We start from the raw sequence: 21,264 nt of genomic DNA on the forward strand, positions 1-21,264 counted from the left end.
TTAATGGGATGGAATCAGGCACAGTTTCCCCCTGAGCAATGGGATAGAAGGATGAAAAAGAACAGAATTAGTTTCTTATATGTGTAGATTAACTGTACTATTTAAACAGTCAGTTGTAACTAAATATTTTGCATTAAGTGAACAGTTTATGTGGGTCGAAATGCCTGACGACACAATTTACAAATTCAACTCATTTTAAGGCATTACGGGCTCCAATTGTTTAAATATTTCACTAATAATTAAGAACCAAATTCTGCCTAAGGCTGTTGATTAATTTTATTCTTTTAGTTTTTCGTTTAATATTTGTTTAAAGAAAGAAGATTACAGCAATTGCTAATGTTGAGTTTTGAATCACAGGTTTGGATATATATCGTTTTCATAAATTTAGATAATGTTAAAGTCAAAGACTACTTATCATAAATATATGAATAATCAAAACATTAGCTAGCCATCTCTGCGTCCCAACATTAGCAGAGCATCAGTTTTGAACTAGCTTGTCATTTTAGGAGGCAATTAAATCGTAAATGTAAACATTTTTGGCTTTGACTGTATAGTTAACAAGAGATCAACAAACATTTTAATGGACCTATGGGAAGTTATTTGTAGACATTACATGCTTATTAATGTAATTAACATGCATTCTTGCTGTAACAATCCTAAACGTTTATTCATTTATTAAATCATAGGGTTAACATCTTATACACATAAAAAAATGATTTGATTAAATACTTCGTTGGTAATAGAAAGGTTGTACATGCCTTCATTTTTCAACCTTTCAAAGTAGTACTTCTTTCTACAATCGCTGATAGTAAGGTAAGAATAGTAAATAAGACAAAAGTAGCCATGCAAATGGGCTTACAATTAAAACAGATTTCTGCTCTTTTTAGGTCAGGAGACAAAAAGTCTCAAACAAACCCTTTGACAAAATGACAGTATTCCTTGATTTCTTTTTTAGCTCTTTTTATTGACCACATTTTCTGCCCTTCCTTTTATAAACACAAACCTTTCACTAATGACGGTTTTTGTTTTGACATAATCTGCTTTCCTTTGAAGTGGATGAAATGGAAAAAAAATACGATGAAATGAGCCTGCCCAGAAGACAAAAGCATGAGAGATTTGAATATGACAACTGAATAAAAAGCAGGTTTAAACGATAGCCACAACATTTTCTAAAAAGAGAAGCCAGTGATGGCTCTTTCATTCCTTTGCAAAGAAAAGACCTGATTAAAGTTGCATCTCTACCCCAATACTGCATTTGAATGGTGGAGCTCTTATATGGTCAGTGAGGGGAACCGGAACTGCAGGAGCTTCCTAGTTTTTCTCATCACTGTGCCCATATATAGTATACGGAAGACAGACAATGTCCTTTTCAGTCATAATGACATCACCGGCAAACCATTTTTGGGCTGCGGATCGAGCGTCGTATCCCGTGTCTCCTCCTCCTCCATCAGAGCAGCTCCGGTTGAGGCGTTTTATTGAATCTATTTTTGGAAATGTGTGCAAAGTCGGCATGTTCTCCCAGGGCTGCATGAGCTCCCACATCAATGAGGGGGTGTTTGCAGACAGAGTGCAGTAGTGAAAGAGGAGCAGATGAGTGGGATGACACTTCACTCTGCAGTGATGGAATAGCTTGTTTCTCTACATATCGTCTCGTGAAAGCAGAGCAGTTGGTCAAACTAGGACAGCACTGCGTAAATTAAGAACTAAATGAAACTGTAAGGCATCATATCCTCTTTCTGTGCCAGCTTCCCATGCCAGTGTGGCATCAGTTCAGTAAAGTAAGAACCAACTCTTGATATAACAGTATTCCCATTAAGGAGATGCAAGTCAGTATACTTTGAACCAAAAAAACAAAAATGAGTTTTTCTTAATCATTCTAGTCTGGCATGTGATATTGTTTAATGGCAAATTTTGTCAAATGCGTATTGTTGAGTAAACATTTGTAGAGAACTCCACTTCATCATTTCTCTTTTTTCGATTTCTCAACTGTCTAAAATTGAAAAAAGGAGTCAAAATCTTTTTTGCACATTTTGGACACACTGTAAATTAAGGTGTTTTACAACTAAACTGCAAACACAAGACTCAAAATTAAATTCAAAATTTAATCCAACACACCTATCAATGGTTCTTTAAATATAAAAATACTATAATTTATTATTGTTTTAAATTTTCCTTTAAAAAGAAAATTACTATAGATGCTCAGAAAAAACAAATCATCTGCTCATCGGAATCAAAGGATTTTCAGCTTGGTAGGCCTTAACTGGGGAACAGCCAGTCATGAACTCAAAAAAACAAAATTATTTTCCAGTTAGTGAACACACCATACCTAAACTCTTCCTGATCACAGCAAGAACAACACTCTTCAGTGTGAAAGTTGCTACTAAAGAAATAAGACTCTGAGATTTCCACCTTCAAGCTGCAAATGGATAAGAGTTAAGGTACTCTAAGGGTCAGACTCTAAGGAATACAGGCAGACTGCAGTATACAGGATATAACATTAACTGTTAATGACTAAATAGATTAGGTGTAATCACATCAATGTGTTGCTTACATTAGCCTAATGATTAAAGTATGATTATTATATACTGAAAGTCTGGGCTGCACATATCTAGAAACATGATCCATCCATTTCACCTGAGACTAAGTTGTTACTTTGTTTGTTTTGTTTATTTTTATTTTTTAAATCAGACTCAATTTGACAAAACCAACACCTCCGCTTTTAACGTCACCCACTCACATGGAGCGCCACGTCCTCTGTCAATGTGCAAATGCTATTGGCTCTTGTGCATCATAATACTCTTAGAGTATTTCTGGTCAAATTCAGACAGTTTACAGTTCAGTCATTTCTGTGCAACAAGCCATTACAGTTCCAAATACATTAATAAAAATGTTAAAAATGGTCAGTTATAAAATATCTATATTCAGTCCACATCAATTATAAAGTGAGATAAAACTTTATAAAAAGGTAATTACTAAGGTACTCAGTGGTCATAGCTCTGGTCACAAGGACCGAAAAGTGCCGATCATCAAACCTTAGCTCACACGCACGTTTTGATACACACAAATCCACAATTCTTGTTATCTTCTAATTAATAGTCGCCAGGCTTGAGAAAATTTTCACATAATCCAAGAATAAAGCACTCCGTTTCCTGACCTCTTCTACAGCAATGCAGGGAAAAATCCTGGAGTTTATCAAGCCACCAGCACAGCATCTCTTTGTAATGGAAAAGACTGAAGGATGCTGATTACTTTTTGAGTCATTGAACTGAACAAATTAGAGAAAAGGGGGGAGTTATATTTAATCAGTTCTCCATGCCTACCAATACCTCCCCTGATGTTTCACTGCATGTGTTTATATTCTCTTATGATTTCTGACTTTTAAATGCTCCCTGGAAAATAATCTGTTGATTAACAATCTTTTTATCTTTATTGAAAAACTTAATGTATCTATGCGACAGGTTATGTATAGATTAACAATGAGCCCGGTCATTTGCATCCAACAAACAGACATGTCCCAACCTGAATGCCTAAAAACGACTGTGCACCAGTAACAGAATATGACAAAGCATCCATCCCTTCAGTATGCACAGCCAGTAGTTGCTCTGAGCACTACTGATACATGAGGAGAGCATCAATCCATTCTGCTCCATCTTTTCACTGAAGGCAGAGGGAGGATCTGCAGAGTTAATGGAGCAGCTGAGTCATGTTTAAGCTGCCAGAAAAACAAAAAGAAGTCAAGAAGGCAGCATCAAGCAACCCTCTACATGAACGCACAGTCATGCAATGCAGAAAACATAGAAGCAAAGCAACAAAGCTGATAGAAATGGGGACACATGGATAGGTGATGGGGAGTTTGGACCCAAAGCAACATGCATGTATTTAAAACTGTCACTGTGTGGCACAGAATCACAAAAAGCTATTTATTATGCAAATGAATACACACAAAAAAAACACCCTCACAAATCAAACATTATTACAAAAACTCAGAAAAAGGTAAATACTTTAAAAGCAAACTCCTTCTCTTTTCACTATATTTTAAGTAGGCTTTTTCTGAAGCCTTAGTCATTTGGCTCAAAAACAATAGTAATAAAAAGGAGGTTCATTGTGCATAATAAAGTTGAATCTGAATAGAGGTAATAAAAAAAAACATTTTAAACTCAATTATATTGGGTATAAAAGCTCCACTGAGCATCCACTATAAAATAGGTGGTGTATTAAAATGAAAAGAAGCTCCAAAAGAAAAACTAAAAAGCAGAGAAAAAGGTTTCAGCTGTAAATATTGAATTCAGTTGTTATATCCTGTCACACGTCTTAGATATCCATTTTATTCAAATCTTAGCCTTCACTGCTCTGCAGATATGCCATGTTCGAGTCAAACGGATGTAAAATCCACAACCTGGATCCATCTACGACAAAAATAAAGAAATAATCGCCCCACTTCCTGCCATGTTACTAGATCTGCAACTATGACGCATTTCTCCAAACTGATGTTCCCGCCTGTGCATCTGCTACTTGTTGCCTCAGCTCCTGTCAACACCACTCAACACCAAAGCGCTGTTCATACGGAGCAGAACCAGACCTGATCCAACCGAAACCAGGCTACGCACTGTATGAGAGTGGAGTGAGTGTAAAGGATTGCTCCTCAAATCAAGTGGTTTTATTAATGTTGATGTTTGGCCATGCGCAAGTGTTGTGAACAGAGCGGTTAAGATGCGGAGTGTTTCAACCTGACAATTAAACCTTTTTTTTATTATCATGAAAAGTTTTCATGTGTGTATCCAGTTGGAGGTTGGTCATCAGTTGCTTCTACTCCACAGTACAAGCCAGCCTATCTGCCATCTGCTTATCCAAGCCTTGCGCCCCTTCACCTCACCAGGGGAACCGCTGCCACTACCAGGACTCACCAAGATCCTTAGAGCCTTGACTTTCGCTGGCCATCTCGCCCATCCGCACCAGAGCGTCGAAGTAGCCCTTTGCAGCAAATGTGACACCTGGAAACATGGAAGCATTGGGCATCAGATCAAGGGTGCCGAGTTGAAATGTCTTCTTTAGCTCTGAAATCATTCCCTACAACCCTCCACTCCCACAGAGAGGCAAGCTCGGGCATGGGAAGTGAAAGGGCAAAAATGGTGACCAGGCAGGAAAGGAAAAAGCTCTATGAGACTACAGCAGGAAGCAGAAACAGGAAGCTGCAGAGATTTTACTCAAAGCCTTAGCTGAAGCAAAACTCACTTTCACAAAAGTACTACAAGTTACTCTCCAGTTGATCATCTCCAATATAAAATGTAAAATATGTAAATGTGAATCACACTAATATTAAAAAACATTTGTAGTCGGTATGTGTGGACCAGACACCAGAGATTATTAAAACAATGATGTAGAATCCCCAAGAGTTAAACCTCAAATTAGTACATTAAGTTAAAAAGGTAAACCTAGATGTTGCAGCTAGTTAAAAAAAAATATTATTTGCTGGAAAAAAAAAAAGTTGGATTTTAAAAAGCCCCACCAGCCTCCCCACATCCTAAATTGCATTCTTTATAAACCTCCTGTCAAAAATCTCTACATCTAAATCCTGAAAGCACTCTTAAGCTTAAATGCTGTCAATCTGCCATGATTTCATGGGTTGTATTATTACATCTGCAAAGTACACCAGCTGAGAGAGCAGCGAGTCAGGCCCTAAATGCAGGGACAAGCTGGTCTCAAAAAGCAAAGACAGAAAGCAGGTCGGGGGCTCACCACACAAGGACTGACAGCAGACATGAGTCTACTCAGGAGATGCATGTGGAAGAGGGCTGGGTTTATTACAGAGCTGTCAGCCAGATGAGCGTCATTTTGCTCTCCTCTTTGGGAATCAGAGATCGCTCTGTGACAGCTTAGAGCACAAACAAAGCATTCACACGAAAAACAATAGAAATCTATTCTGAGCCCAGTCCAGAGCTACATTGAGCAAGACCCACTGCTATGCAAGTTATTGTTCTGAAAATAAAGATGGTTTCCTGCCTTGATTTCTAAGATCAACATAACTTTGGCTGTAACTGCCTGCCTTTTCGTCTTCATTAGAAAATCTTAACGCAAAGGTCCAACCTTCCCTGCCAAGCTGTGGAAGACCCTGGTCTGGTTTTGACTTAAACCTTGTTTTACCCACCCTTTCCTTTCTCGCAAACAGCCTGCTTTTCTACTTCCTCGCTTGAACATGCAGCATCTTCCAGCTTCAGTCTCCTCGATCTTCATACAATGAGCTCAGCTAATCATCACGTGCTCACCATCCTCAGCCATCTTAAATGTTCTAAGACTCCAAAAACAAAAGTCAAAGTCAGCCTCCCCCTCATCAATCACACTGGTTTTAACCCTCCTCTGGGATGAAGGCTGCCACCCTGTTTCTACTTTAAGACCAGTAAATAAAAGCAGATGGGCCTTTTTTCAGTGACAATAAGATGATTGCTGGGTACCCAGCTCTTTTCTGCTCCGCTTGAGTCTAAACTCTACCCCTGTCGCTGCCTGGCATTGATGAAGTGCAATCCCCACTCAGGGAGTTGCAGGGTTATTTTTAGCTTTATCTATCAGACAAGACTGAGGCCTCCTTTTTAGTTCCTGCAGGCAGCAGAGTCTTCCCTGCATCTCATCCCCTTCACACACAAAGGAGAGCCCTGCTCCACACCGTGCACTTGGCGTGCCAGGCACAGACTCCTCCTCCGTCTGCAACCAAGAACTGAGTAAAATGTTTTTAAAGCATCAAATTCAATATCAATGGTTTAACTACAATAAAATTTTATTAAAGCCCCGAGAAGCTGTAGAACATCATTTAGTTATGATTGTTTTGTAAGGAAATATCCAATATTTTGCTTCTCCTGGTCTTAATTTTAGTCTTGCCCTGGATTCGCTCTCAGCCTGTTCCCGTTTTCTTGGCCCCATGGGTGGGGGTATCGTTACTCTAGCAACACCCCCTGCTCCACTTCCCATCGGCTCATGCTCCACTTAGCTCCCACAAGATGTTTCGGTTGTTTCGTCTGTCACCTTGAGCCAATGCTGTCTGCAGTACACAACTCCACATTATATTCTCACACACTCATGACCATGCAAACACATGAGCAAAAGCAACTAGAAGCAATGACATAGGATGCACAGAAGAAGCAGACGTTTAGGAATTAAAGTTACGGGAAAACAAGACGCGAGACAAGACAAGAAATGGTCCATAAGCCCATGAGATTTTTTCTGACAATCAACTGAAATTCAAACATTTCAAACAGAAAACATTAAGTCTAACAGACTAACAGCCGATCTTCAATAGTTTAGGTTTGGATTCAGATAGCAAAACATTACACTGCAGAACATCTGTGTCTTCATCACAGCTTGAGGAGTCAGGAGGGTCTAAATCAGCACCAGGTGTTAGGTCAGCTGGCCCTCTGCCTGGACAGCTGATAACGAAGGAGACGCCACCACAGAATGTAAACAAAAGACGGTTGGTGTACTCACTGTTGAGAGCCTTCTCATAGCTCTTCGCCATAGCTATGAAGTTCCGTAAGCACGGGTTGAACTGCTCCATGATGTTCTGTAAAAAGGAGTAGGAAAAAATAAAAAGATCTGGTTAGACTGGAAGCAGGAAAGGAACCGATTCAAAACTAACATGAGCTACAGTGACCCAGCAGCACTCTGCCTGTTTTTCTGGGGCACGAACACACAGTCATCCACAAATCAGCTGAAGCAAAAGGCAGGAAGGACTTATTTCAAGAAGCTCAAATCCAGTGAGACGGAGTAAAGGACAGAACAAGAGCATGAGTGACTAAGGGGTGTGTGTGTGTGTGTGTTGGTCCTTCACACCTCCCCTGCTGCATCCATTTTAAACAAAACTTGATTTTGGCTGCCGACTCTGAGCTCAGCAGCAGATTTGGATCTGCTACAGCTTCCCTCCGTCTCTGAACCCTGGCACGAACCTGCGGCCAAGAACTATTTTTAAAAAGGATAAACTCACCAAAATGACAAAATAGTCCCGAAGGTAATTACCCCTCATGAATACTTGCAATTCTGATGAAAAGCTTTAAACTAACCCCAATTTCCTTATATTTTCCTTCCATGCAGGTAGACTTTTTCCCATTAGTGCTCCAGACTTTCAGGGGGATTTTTAAAGTTTTTCTTTGGACTAGCTGCATTTTCACATCATTTTCTATCTGAGGAGAGTATGCAAAGAAGTGTATGTTCAACAAATAACTTGTTATGGTATTAATAAAATAGGCTAGAAAAGAACCTGAGAGATGCGTCATTTTTTAATTCAGGGACTTCCAACTCCATTCCTCAAAGACTGGTGTTTGAGGCAGGATTTAGATGTGTTGTTGCTTCAACACAGCTGATTTATATGACTGAATGACCTCCTCAGTGTCTCATCATACTCTGCAGAGGCCTGGTAATGAACCATTCACTTGATTAAGAGGTGTTAAATCAGAGCAACAACTGAAACATGCAGGATGGGGGTTCTTGAGGACCTCCTTTGGACACCACTGCTTTTGGTGGGCATCATCTGTGTGCCAAGTCTGTCAAACCAAGATCTCTTTAGGATTCTTCATGTACTCAGATAAAGAAATTAAAACAACTTGTGTTTACATGTAATTGTTTTAAATTACACCTTTTATGCAGTCTGACACAACACTTGTTCATTAGTTCAGTTTAGGAGATGGCTTAAAAAATAAAAAAGTATAAAAGCAGCCAAACTCACAAAATATAATCTTTGAAAGTCCCTCGGAAAGCCTAGAGAACTGTTTAGACCATTTTGAAAGGATAAAAGAAATGTTGGTCACTTGGGAACAACTTGTAAAGAAATATGTCCCATATTTCTTTACAAGGATTAAGTCCTAATCCAAGTACCTTCATGACTAGATACAAAAGCATTCAGTGGCAAATTAGAAAAGATGAGATTTTTAAGAAGAGAGGCACTAAAAGCCACAAGATGCAACATTGCCTTTTAAAAACCATGAGCATTTTGACCGATCCAAAGAGCTGCCCATCTACACCATAAGAACAAACAAACATCAAGTGCAGAGGCCTCAGGACTTGTTAAAAACTGAAGAAACAGTTAAGAAGTCTAATGAGTCTTACTGTTCGTCCATCTCTGCCTTCACTCCGCTTCCAAGCTGAACTTTCACTTCTGCTGCATTTCCAGCTAAACCAAGCAATTTGAAAAATCCTTCCTCTACCTGTCAGACTTCTCTGCCGGCCTTAATGTATTTTAGAGAAGCAGCACTCGTTTACAGCAAAAGGAAATATGAAGAGAGTCAGACAAACTGTGCCATCTTAGTGGGAATCTGGGTGGACCCTGTTACCAAATACCGCCGTGTATGTGACGGATCAGTTATTGAGGAACGTAGTAATGATGTTTTGGTTAAATTCTGAGGCCTTTGTTAAGCATGTTTTGAGAGAATACATTTACATTTTTAACTTGAAAAACAACGAAGGAGTGAAGGAGAAGAAGTACAAATCGCGACAGGAAAGATAGAATGATGAAGCAGATGGAGGGAACGGCACATCTGAGACAGACGGACATTTGTTAATGGCCGCTCGCACCTTGGGGTGCCTGCTAATGCCCGATGGCTAACGCGCAAAAGTCACCTTGGTGCACAAACGCCATCAACTCCAAAAAAGAAAAGCAAGAAGTAGAGCAACATGGGAGTGCACACCTCCATGAGATGAAACATCTAACATTTTCCAATCACAATCATAAAAACACATCAAAGAGAAAGATAGATAAATAAACAGCCCTTTCCTCAGAACGTGATCTTCTGTGTTTGAAGCTATGAGACATGATGCACTGGTACTGGTGCAGCACTCGACTTATCAGTAAGCTTCTTGAGTTTCTTGCTGAATTTCATGAGTGCACAGGTAAACATTTTCTTCATGCATGCATGCAGTGTTTTTCCATCCCTGGTCCTCAAGGCACCCTGCCCTACATGTTTTAGATGTTCCCCTGCTTTAACAGGACCAGGGTTAAAACACTGTTCTAAAGCAGGGTTCTATGGAGCAGTCAGTACCTTAACTGCAGAAAGTCATTATCTGAAAGACCTTGTCGCTAATCTAAAATAGTCAAACAGAAAAGCTACTTAGTCAAGAGTTCATGTGAACTTTATTTTTTTTTTTGACTTAGGCTGCACAATATATCAGATTTGTTGTCATGGCAACATCAGTGTGCACTACATTAATATCACCAAGTTTATCTGTAGTGTCAGAGTGCACACATTGGCAGCCCTCTGGACTCTACAGTCTCTCTGAGGTACATGCCGACACCTGACACAGATGCCCCTGATGCTAAAGGTCAGAGAGAGATGGAACCACAGATGAGAGGCGTGAGGAAAATGCATTTATTGCAAATGACATCATAATACTGACCCCTAATTTTGCAGTCTAATGATTTTCTATATCATGCATTCTGTTTCTGACCTACAATTGTCTTCTCTGCATGTTCCAAACCTTATGTTCTTCCATAATAAAAGATGTCCAGACGGTTATTTAGTGCAGTAAGATGCTGACCACACAAAATCAATCCAAAGAAGTCTGCATCAAAGTGTATGAACTGGTCAACTATCCTGCTTGTTTGCAAAATATTAAAAATAAATAAATAAATAAAAACCAAATTGATAAATGGACTAGATAGAGTTTTGCCCCAACATGATCATCTTCCTTCCCATAAACATGCGGAAACTCATGAGAGTTTAATATGGGCGTATCATCAGAAAGTGCTCACATTTTAATTTTTGTTTTTTTGAGGGCTGGTTTAATGGGTTCATTAGTGTTTGGTACACATTTAATCCACAGAGAATCAGTCGTTCCATAAGCAGCAGAGACGCAAGCTTATTGGCATTCCGCTGAAAAAAAGGGCCATATTTTACTGAGTGGACAGGAAATAAGAGGGATTACAGTACAGCTTGCCTTTCTTCCAGGCATTAGTTTCAGTCATGTGTCAGCAAATTAATGCTAAAACTGAAAACACACTGGTTTTCTTATCACGTTGCAGCGATGAAATGTTCTCAGAATGGAGCTTCATCACTGATCCAAATTAATGCAACCAGGAAGCAAAATATCAGCAGAATATTAAGAATTAAACAATTTCCTGTTGTGAAGCCAACGCAAAGATAGTCCGTGATTTCTACTACTGCGATTACTACTTTCAGGGTCAACAAGGCTGCATTTTAAGGCTAATGTTTCTAATCAGGAGCAGGTACAACGTCGCAATGCAGCTAATGACGGAAAATTCTTAAAAAAGTACCATGAAGCGGCTAATTACTCCCACTGCTAGAAGAGCCACACCATTCAAATAATTAGTCAGCTCAGGAAAAGGAAAAAAAAATTGGAAGTAACCTTTGAGCAGACAAAATCGTGATGATAGGGGATTAAAATATATTGACATTTAGCCTTTTCAAGGAGGAAACAAATATTTGTAAAGATTTTTAAAAAAGTCAGACTTAAAATAAAGGTCGACAGAATCTGTTCGGCAAGTTTCTATAAATCAAGTAATGGAAAGCAATCTAAATCTATTAATGGCAAAATGAAAGAATTGAAATTTTTATGAAATCAGTTTGCATAGGTATTTGTGGAAGGTATGCAATCACATGACTTCATGCACTTCTTCAGATGATCAATCTCATTTACACTAAATCTTTATTTTCACTAGGAAACAAAACAGAGGTTTGTTCTGGAGGCTTCAGAATGTGAACCCTATTGCACTTGCTTGCAAGCAAAACTGGACCTTTATTTTGCTTTAAAAATTTTTATAAAAACATTTCCACTGATCACAGGACTCTTTGTAAGGTGATATGCAGAACATTTTTCGAAGAAAGACAAATTATCTTAAAATATGTTTTCCTTTTGCTTATTACTCTGTATATTGTTTGTAACTTCCACACTTCCACACAACCGTGTAAAAAACTGCTCTGTTGCTGATTTTTGCATTACCGCTTTTTTATTTCCATTCACACAGAGGTCAGACCTTCAGCCGCAAATCTGCAGTCTTATTTTACAAAAGGAAAAATAAAAGCAGCATTGCATTCCCTGGCATTATCTACAAGATAAGGGGCGTAGCGAGTGTCTGATTAAGGTAGCATTTGACAGAAAAGTAATATAAACTTAAGTCCATGAACTGCCAAATGGATGACAAGGAACCTTTCCTCCACATGTATGCTCTGGCCCTGAAGAGCAGGTGGAGTTAACTGTGCCCACTAATAAACAGAAGCTGCAGGACTTTTAGGACTTTGAGGGTAAAGCTACACTCAAACCAAACATACACCTCTGCAAGAAACAGCTGTATCACAAATTCATATAGTTTTATAATAAAAATTGTGACTTTGGAGGACCATTCGAGTTTTCAAGTTCCTGCATGTGAAGTAGTTCCTCAGTGATTCAAAGAACTTTTAAAATAATATCCTGTTACAAAGTGATCACATGGATGGTGATGTTGTCCTTATTATCCAGTATAATGAAATCCAAATCATTTCGATTGCCCCAGCGACCGTGAAAGTGGGGTAATGTGGTGAAAAAGAACAAGCCCTCAGCTTCAAGGTTAACAGATCAATCAGAAGAGCATGGCAGCACTTGGACACCACGTCCCATGAAAAATGTGGAGCGGAGCCAGAGGTTATACAAGCTATTAACATGACAAGAGCAGGATTGAATTGACATCCCTTTAAAATGAATAAAGAGCAGGACTGTGCTAAAATCACTAATTTACTTTCACTTACTGAGACAGAAAGAGTTCAAAAATAACTTCTGAAATGAACTATAAATAAGAAGAATATCAACCCTTAATGTAGCAAAAACTGTTGAAGGACATGTGTGGAAAGATTACAGATTTTGGGTGAAGATGATGTAGAAAAAGTGAAAGATAAGCAAAGATGGAAGGGAAAGAAATGTTTGAAATAATATTGACTCTACAGACATTAAATCTCAACAATAAGCACAGACACATAAATACAGTTGTATAAGTGCATCTACTCTAGCAAAACCATCCATTACTACCTTCCCACAGAGGTGAGCAGAATTGTATCTAAACACTTTGGATAGAAAAGCTAAAAACCAGCAGCTTGAGAACATCGTGACCTAGCTGGCTCTGGGAGAGGCAGTCAGTGTGTGCATTTGAGTGCCTGGAGACAGGAGACTGGTGTGTGGGCTGAGTCAGAACCTACAGAAAGAGCAGCAGGCTCGTATCATGTCGGGGCGTAAATTACTGTAACGCCAAGACAGTCGTGTGGCACCATTAGGACCTGCTGTTCCACTGACTGCCAAGCAGATTAACCGGCGAGTGGAGAACTGGCAACCCCGCTGAGGTGGGAGGGACAGGGTGGGCCAGGTGGAGACAAAAGTACATTTTTATACACACACACACACAGTAAACGAGTTTAAAACTTTTAAAGAAAAACATATTACAGCAACATAAAACCATGAAGTAATGTAACATGGGTTTGATAAAAACCTGGTTTTATCCTGCCCATTTTTAATAAATCCTGATATCTTAGGCTCCAAAATGCTCATCAATATTTAATCAGTCCAAGAGAGAAAACAAGGTCTCTGTTCTGTTTTACCCCTCTGGTCCCTGGCTTACTTGGTTTGAAACAAGATTTAAACAACTTTATATCATAATGTGCATACTATCAGATAATATTAAAGCTTGATCTGCACCAGGACACCAAAATCCAGTTTATCAATGATTATCTTTACTACTCTTTACTTTGTACTCCGAGCCCAGTGAACTGCAAGTCTGAGGTGTGTCCCTGTTCCAGAAAAGCTGATTCAAATTAATTACCTTCTTAGCATGTCATCCATCTTCACAGATGTGGTTTCATTTCATTTATATGTGGTGTGCAGACAAAAGGGACACACCTAAAACATGCACAACAAAAGGCCCAGAGGACCAGAGTTTGAACCCCTGACTGATCAAATGTTTGAAATAAGAAATCATATTTCTGTAGCTCAAAGTAAGAGCTGTTGGCTTTTCATCTCTGCAGCCTTTAATTTTAGCAGAATATAGTCGAAATGCATGGAGTCCAATTAAATAAACTGAATAAAAGAAAGCAGTGTGGAAGATTTGGTCTTTTAGGAGACTTTTACATTTAGTCAAATAAAGGTAGAAGTCAAGACTTTTATTTTTTGGACTGAGGTTTACATGCGACGAAGATAAAATATTGAGGTGAAAAAGGGGTTGGTAAACTCGTCTTCCTTTACTCCTTAAAAGATTCCCAAAAACATGGAGAAAGGAAAAAAAGAAAAAAAGACAAATTATGAAAGAATTTGTATTTTTAAACCTGTATTGTGGCCAGGTTGGTTTTTTTGATATTTCTAACCAATAAAAATAGTACTACAACACCTGCTTCCCATAAAAAAAGCAGGCATACCATCTAAGCCTTTAGGCAAGGACTTGGTCCCAGGTGTAAGGTTCCTAAACAGCCAAATTGTTTAGTCATAAAAGTTCAGAGGGACCAAAGTTTAGACACTGCCTGTCAGCTGGCTAGAAGAAGGCTACTGCTCTGTCCTCCTTCTGAATTAAATTTGTTTTAAAACTACAGTTAATCTGCTAATATTGGCTTTTTATACTTGTCATTTCAAAGAGCAGAACAGCAAAAAATAAAATATAATAATAAATCTGTGGAAAGAACATGTTTACCTGAAGTCTACTAATAAATGTCATAGCCGTTTGTAAATGTATCTCAATCTCAAAATGACAGTAAATGTTATAGATAATTATAAGTAATCAATAGGATGCATTATTTCAGCAGCAGTAGGTGGTAGTAATTAGTACTTTTCTGCTTTAAATTAATAAGATCAGTTGTATTTTTTTTCAAAGATATCATACAGAGAGAATCTCATTCTGGCCCATGTCTATAGTACCAACATGTATGATTTTCTGAGTTCTCACTTTTATTTATTTGTCATATAGACTAAAACAAATGCATTTTCTAATTTTAGAAACAAAGAACTGAACACTGATAGTGCAAGAAGACACAGCCACGAAATCGGCATCGATGAATCAAAAGCTTCTAAACCTAATGGTAAAGGTTACTACTCTGATCTCCAGCTGATCATCTTTGGTGTTGAAGGTTAACCAGATTTAAAAACACCAAAAAAATAAAGAAACGTTGAGGGTAGCAGCGGGTCACCTTGCCTCTTGAGCTGTGGCCAAACACAACCCAGCACTGCACAAGTCCCCCACCAGCTTCCACAGTGACAAAAAGGGAAAAACAAAAACAAAATAAAAGAATGAGTGACCTTTTCTGTGTGTGTGTGAGTGTGTGTGTGTGTGTGTGTGTGTGTGTAGCCACTGTTATGAGGTCCAAAACTTGACAGGACATCAACGTTGTGTGGACAATTTAGCATTGTGGACATTTTGCCCGGTCCACAAAAGGAAAAATGGGTTAATGGTTAGGTTCCGGACTAAGGTATGAACTGAATTTGTTAAGTTTAGGTATACAGGTCCTTCTCAAAATATTAGCATATTGTGATAAAGTTCATTATTTTCTATAATGTAATGATGAAAATTTAACATTCATATATTTTAGATTCATTGCACACTAACTGAAATATTTCAGGTCTTTTATTGTCTTAATACGGATGATTTTGGCATACAGCTCATGAAAACCCAAAATTCCTATCTCACAAAATTAGCATATTTCATCCGACCAATAAAAGAAAAGTGTTTTTAATACAAAAAACGTCAACCTTCAAATAATCATGTACAGTTATGCACTCAATACTTGGTCGGGAATCCTTTTGCAGAAATGACTGCTTCAATGCGGCGTGGCATGGAGGCAATCAGCCTGTGGCACTGCTGAGGTCTTATGGAGGCCCAGGATGCTTCGATAGCGGCCTTTAGCTCATCCAGAGTGTTGGGTCTTGAGTCTCTCAACGTTCTCTTCACAATATCCCACAGATTCTCTATGAGGTTCATGTCAGGAGAGTTGGCAGGCCAATTGAGCACACTGATACCATGGGCAGTAAACCATTTACCAGTGGTTTTGGCACTGTGAGCAGGTGCCAGGTCGTGCTGAAAAATGAAATCTTCATCTCCATAAAGCTTTTCAGCAGATGGAAACATGAAGTGCTCCAAAATCTCCTGATAGCTAGCTGCATTGACCCTGCCCTTGATAAAACACAGTGGACCAACACCAGCAGCTGACACGGCACCCCAGACCATCACTGACTGTGGGTACTTGACACTGGACTTCTGGCATTTTGGCATTTCCTTCTCTCCAGTCTTCCTCCAGACTCTGGCACCTTGATATCAGAATGACATGCAGAATTTGCTTTCATCTGAAAAAAATACTTTGGACCACTGAGCAACAGTCCAGTGCTGCTTCTCTGTAGCCCAGGTCTGGGGAATGCGGCACCTGTAGCCCATTTCCTGCACACGCCTGTGCACGGTGGCTCTGGATGTTTCTACTCCAGACTCAGTTCACTGCTTCCGCAGGTCCCCCAAGGTCTGAAATCGGCCCTTCTCCACAATCTTCCTCAGGGTCCGGTCACCTCTTCTCGTTGTGCAGCGTTTTCTGCCACACTTTTTCCTTCCCACAGACTTCCCACTGAGGTGCCTTGATACAGCACTCTGGGAACAGCCTATTCGTTCAGAAATTTATTTCTGTGTCTTACCCTCTTGCTTGAGGGTGTCAATAGTGGCCTTCTGGACAGCAGTCAGGTTGGCAGTCTTACCCATGATTGGGGTTTTGAGTGATGAACCAGGCTGGGAGTTTTAAAGGCCTCAGGAATCTTTTGCAGGTGTTTAGAGTTAACTCGTTGATTCAGATGATTAGGTTCATAGCTCGTTTAGAGACCCTTTTAATGATATGCTAATTTTGTGAGATAGGAATTTTGGGTTTTCATGAGCTGTATGCCAAAATCATCCGTATTAAGACAATAAAAGACCTGAAATATTTTAGTTAGTGTGCAATGAATCTAAAATATATGAATGTTAAATTTTCATCATGACATTATGGAAAATAATGAACTTTATCACAATATGCTAATATTTTGAGAAGGACATGTATACTGGTAAAAGTTAGGCTTAAAGTTAGGGTCAGGGTTAGGCTATAGCAATGAAGTCAATGCAAGGTCCCTGTAAGGATAGGAAGACCCTACATGCGTGTGTGACCCCATGCCCTGCTCCATAATCTGTCACAGGGCTTGTCTCTCTTGCATCCAGCTGTCAGCTGGTGTACAAACACGTACTGCTGATGTAGAAGTTGTCTGTCATCTGTCAAACAAAAACATTTCAGATTCTGAACACCAGAACCCAAAAATCTGAAAAAAGCGTAAATAACTGTAGGCTGAGTGTTTTATAGAAACACTCAGCAGTTCCTCAGTAAACCTCCAGCTTCTACAAACAGCAGCTTGTTGATGCCTGCAGCCCCTGGAGGAGACAGGAAACTGACAATGTCAGCCATGTAAAATCCATCGAATACCTGGCAGGAGTTTAATGTAGGTGTTTTTAATTTTAGTTGTCTGTAAAGTAATTAACAAATGAGGATTTGGTTCAAAACCATGAACAATTTACAGTGCTCTTTGGTAAAGAAGACATTTTTAAATGTCTGAGGTCACTGACACAGGCAGTCTCCTGGATTAAATGTGTGCAATAACCAGAGAAGCAGCCACAAGGCCCATTGTAACTCTGGAGGAGATGCTGAGTTACACAGCTCAGATAGGAGAACTCCTTTAACAGGACAACTATTAATTCAACCAGAAATTAGCAAAGCTGCTAGAGAAGCACCCACAAATTTATTTTTATAAAATCATGTTAATATGCACAGGTTATCCATATGAACTGCACAGTAATAATGTTTTTCTAATGTGAAATTAAAGAACAATTAGGGCTTTTCAGACTTTTGACAGTACAGGATAAGATGGTGGAATTATGTCCCCTAAAGTGAAGCTGCTGTCACTCTTTGTGGAAATGGACATTATTGGCCTCTGCTCAGTTACTGTGACAATCAGTGTGCCAAAGCTGCACTGCTTCAGCAGATGAGAATTCAGTATCTGTCTGCTGTGTGCGTGCGTGCGTGCGTGCGTGCGTGCGTGCGTGCGTGCGTGCGTGCGTGCGTGCGTGCGTGCGTGCGTGCGCAGCCAATTTCCCTTTCAGATGAGCCCTTATCAGCGAGGAGAGGAATAGAGGAAAAGCACCCTCTTTTCCACAGATGCAGCTTCTGTAGGAGACAGGAAGGAGGGGGAGCTTCGACACCATATATGGATGTGCTGGAATCCCCCCCCCCACACCCCCACCATAACAGGGCAACCCATTTTTATTCCCCTCACGCTCTGTTCATGCCACAGGAAAGCTGGCGTGGGCGGAGAGGTGAGAAAGACGAGGGTGGGAGTCTCCCCATCAACGTCATCAACCCAGAGCCAGTCATCCAATTCACTCAAGCCTCATCTTCATTTTACACACGTACACGTGAAAGAAAGTGTATTCACACAAACGCATGCTGACACCGAGTATTTCCTGTGCAGAGAGACAACATATGCATATATCGGCATGTGTAATGCCAGGATGAGCTGCACAGACTGCAGCAGATTAGTGTTTATCACAAAAATCTGGATGCAGCCTCTTTCTGCAGAGATAAGAGTGCATTTCTGCTTTTAATTCTCAGAGCAATTTAATTGTTTCAGCCTCCTGTGAGTTTAACATCACAGTGAAGCACCATGCTCAGTTCAAACAAACAGTACAGCTGGAAAGTCACGCAATTATTTTGCCTCTCAGGGTTTTCCTCCATAATACCAATCTAAAAAGAGCCAGACTCCACACCTTCCCCTCCTCTTCCTGCTTCCACTCAGCTTGGAGAGTTGTCCAAGTAACTTTCCTTTTATCCTTTGCCAACCTCCTGCAAACCCAGCAGCATCCACCTCTCCCTCTCACCCTCCCAACCAGCTCAAGTTTGATAAGCGCTTTGCTGAAGGCTGCTGACATGCTGCACAAATGCTACAGATGTGAGCAGTTAGCCTTCATGTGTCATACACACCGTTGTTGGTCAGTGAAGTCTTGATGTAAGCACATCTGTGAAGAGCAGATGCCTCTAGATTTCACACTAAACAGGCATGTTTGTACATTTTGTTTATGGTGCCCCATTTATTCTGACAAACGGTGGACCAAACATACAATGTTTCACAGCTAGAGCCCCGTTAAAAACACAATGTACATGAATGGAGGAGAAAGAGCTTTATTAAAGACATGCAAAACGTGGGAAAAATTGAGAAAAATGCGTTAATATGAAACACAGGATGCATGCAATAACTAAACATGCATAGGTTACTGGTATTAAGGGATAGAGACATTTCAAAAGGTAATGATATGAAAACCTCTAAAATCTTTCATAATATTATTCCTACAGTTTAAAGTAACTTAAAAGAGATGCCTGAGAAAATGCCTGAGTGACTAGTTTTTTCCTGGCTGTCTGGAACATATAGTAACACAGCACTGCCCTGCCAATCTTTTGCTGCACGCTGCCAGTAAGCTGGCAGAGAGAAGACTACTAGGCTTTCCCTTCAGTTTCAAATCCACAGTGAATAATTATAACATTATAACAAACAGTAATAATGAATGTTAGATTTAATAATTGTTTTTCTGTTCGAAAGAAACGCTTATACATCAGGTTATCCATTTTTGTGTAAATACTGGTAAGCAGTTTTCCTCAAGACTGTCATACTGTTAGAATTTCATACCGACCTGTGTCTAGTACCACCTAGTCCATGACCATGTTACTTTCAATTTAAAAAACTGGTTGGGAAATTTCAGGACTGTCCCAGTGACCACCGTCCAAAAATACTCCACATTAAAAGGCACTTTATTAGCAAACAGCTTCAGGTTAGATTAAGCCTTTGTTTTACTGCATCATACTTAAAATAATCCACCCCTCATAATATAATTCAATCAGTTTTAACAGTTAAAACCAACAGCTTCCTAATGTAGTATTTCTGAGCTGGGAGGATTATTGAACCAGTTAGGAAAATAATTTCTATCAAATGCAGGAGAAAATGGCTGGAGCCTTCTCTGGCTAAGGATAGAGCAGCGCAGTGTTTCCCCTACGCCACGTTACCATATGCTGCTGCTCAGCTGGCTGAAAGAAGTCCACTACACTTTCTCCTTGCTTATAACAAAAGAAAATCCAACTGCTTGAAAAAATTTTTTATTAATATCACATTGATCTTAAGACACTAAATGTATTCATTTGTCCAAATGCAATCAAACATCCTGAATGAATGAGCAACAGTTTGCGGGTACGTAGGTCGTGGCAAAGAGCAGCTAAAGAGGAAGCTGACTGGCTGGAAATACTCTTCTAGGAGCTCACATTTTAGCTCACAAAAGCAGGCAAACAATAAAGCAATACAGATTTAGAAACAGCTCAACTTGATTTTGTGGCCATAAAGTGTAAGTCAACGGTTAGGGTTTTACACAGGACAGAAACGTCCTTCAGAGGATGGAAACCATATAGCAAAGGAAGAAAGTACAAGTTTAACTGTCTCCAACGTGTCTGAATTTTCAAGTCAGTTGTTTTCCAACGACGAAAACATTGAATCAGTTATCCTTTAGTTTTCAGTCTCCATGTTTGTCACAGTCAATGAATGGACTCGGTTATTTTTACCTTTTACAACAGAGAGGGGTTAACAAATTAGGATGATATTGGCAAGTCTTTTGCAAGTTATAGCTCAGTGGAGGATGATGGCAAGCCACAAAAACAGATTAAATTATCATAGGTATAGTAAGAATGTGCTGGACCAGATGTGATGTCCTGACAGTGCCCCTACAGGCCTGAAAGGGGTATTACAACAATAACCAAAATTTTTATTCATTATAAAATTTATTTGATTTGTGTTTGATTAATTTGCAGCTGTGTGCGATTGCTTAATATATGAAAGCCTTGATATTTTTCAGTCAATACCCCAAAAAAAGCTTTTAAAAAAAGCTTTAAGAAAAGTGATGACTTTAAATAAGTTTAATAATTTTATTTTCGGTTACATAACCCAATCATAATCCCCACATCACAAAGCATCATCCACGAGCGTCACACACTGCCGCCATCAAAGATCAGCAACACGAGTCAAAGCTGAAAAAGACCCTGGAGTCTGAGTAGGCACGGGTTCTCCTCAGAGACAGAAGCACAAAGATGGCGATGAAGCTTCGGCCAAAAACAACTTGAGGTGAAAGCGCTGTAACTAATCAGAAGAAAAATCACTGTTTTCCAGCCATTACACAGGATAAATCCTGCCTGAGCAGAACGTTTGGATCAAACGCCTCTTTGCAGATGAGCACAG

General features: G+C 39.6%; 1 protein-coding gene across 9 annotated transcripts in view; it reads right to left on the reverse strand.

Annotated features, from left to right (window-relative positions):
* The window catches only part of LOC124875577 (brain-specific angiogenesis inhibitor 1-associated protein 2-like), a 69,367-nt gene that overhangs the window by 43,009 nt on the left and 5,094 nt on the right, over positions 1-21,264 (reverse strand). For 7 of the 9 annotated variants that reach the window (XM_047377805.1, XM_047377806.1, XM_047377804.1 and 4 more), the window contains exons 2-3: positions 7,474-7,549; positions 4,905-4,991 (exon numbers count right to left, since the gene is read on the reverse strand). In XM_047377805.1, the coding sequence (XP_047233761.1) occupies positions 4,905-4,991; positions 7,474-7,549 (163 nt within the window). The remainder of the gene's footprint in view (positions 1-4,904; positions 4,992-7,473; positions 7,550-21,264) is intronic. The other 2 variants (XM_047377808.1, XM_047377807.1) reach the window with 1 other exon arrangement.

The sequence above is a fragment of the Girardinichthys multiradiatus genome, chromosome 10 (genome assembly GCF_021462225.1).
Source record: "Girardinichthys multiradiatus isolate DD_20200921_A chromosome 10, DD_fGirMul_XY1, whole genome shotgun sequence".
Lineage (NCBI taxonomy): Eukaryota > Metazoa > Chordata > Actinopteri > Cyprinodontiformes > Goodeidae > Girardinichthys > Girardinichthys multiradiatus.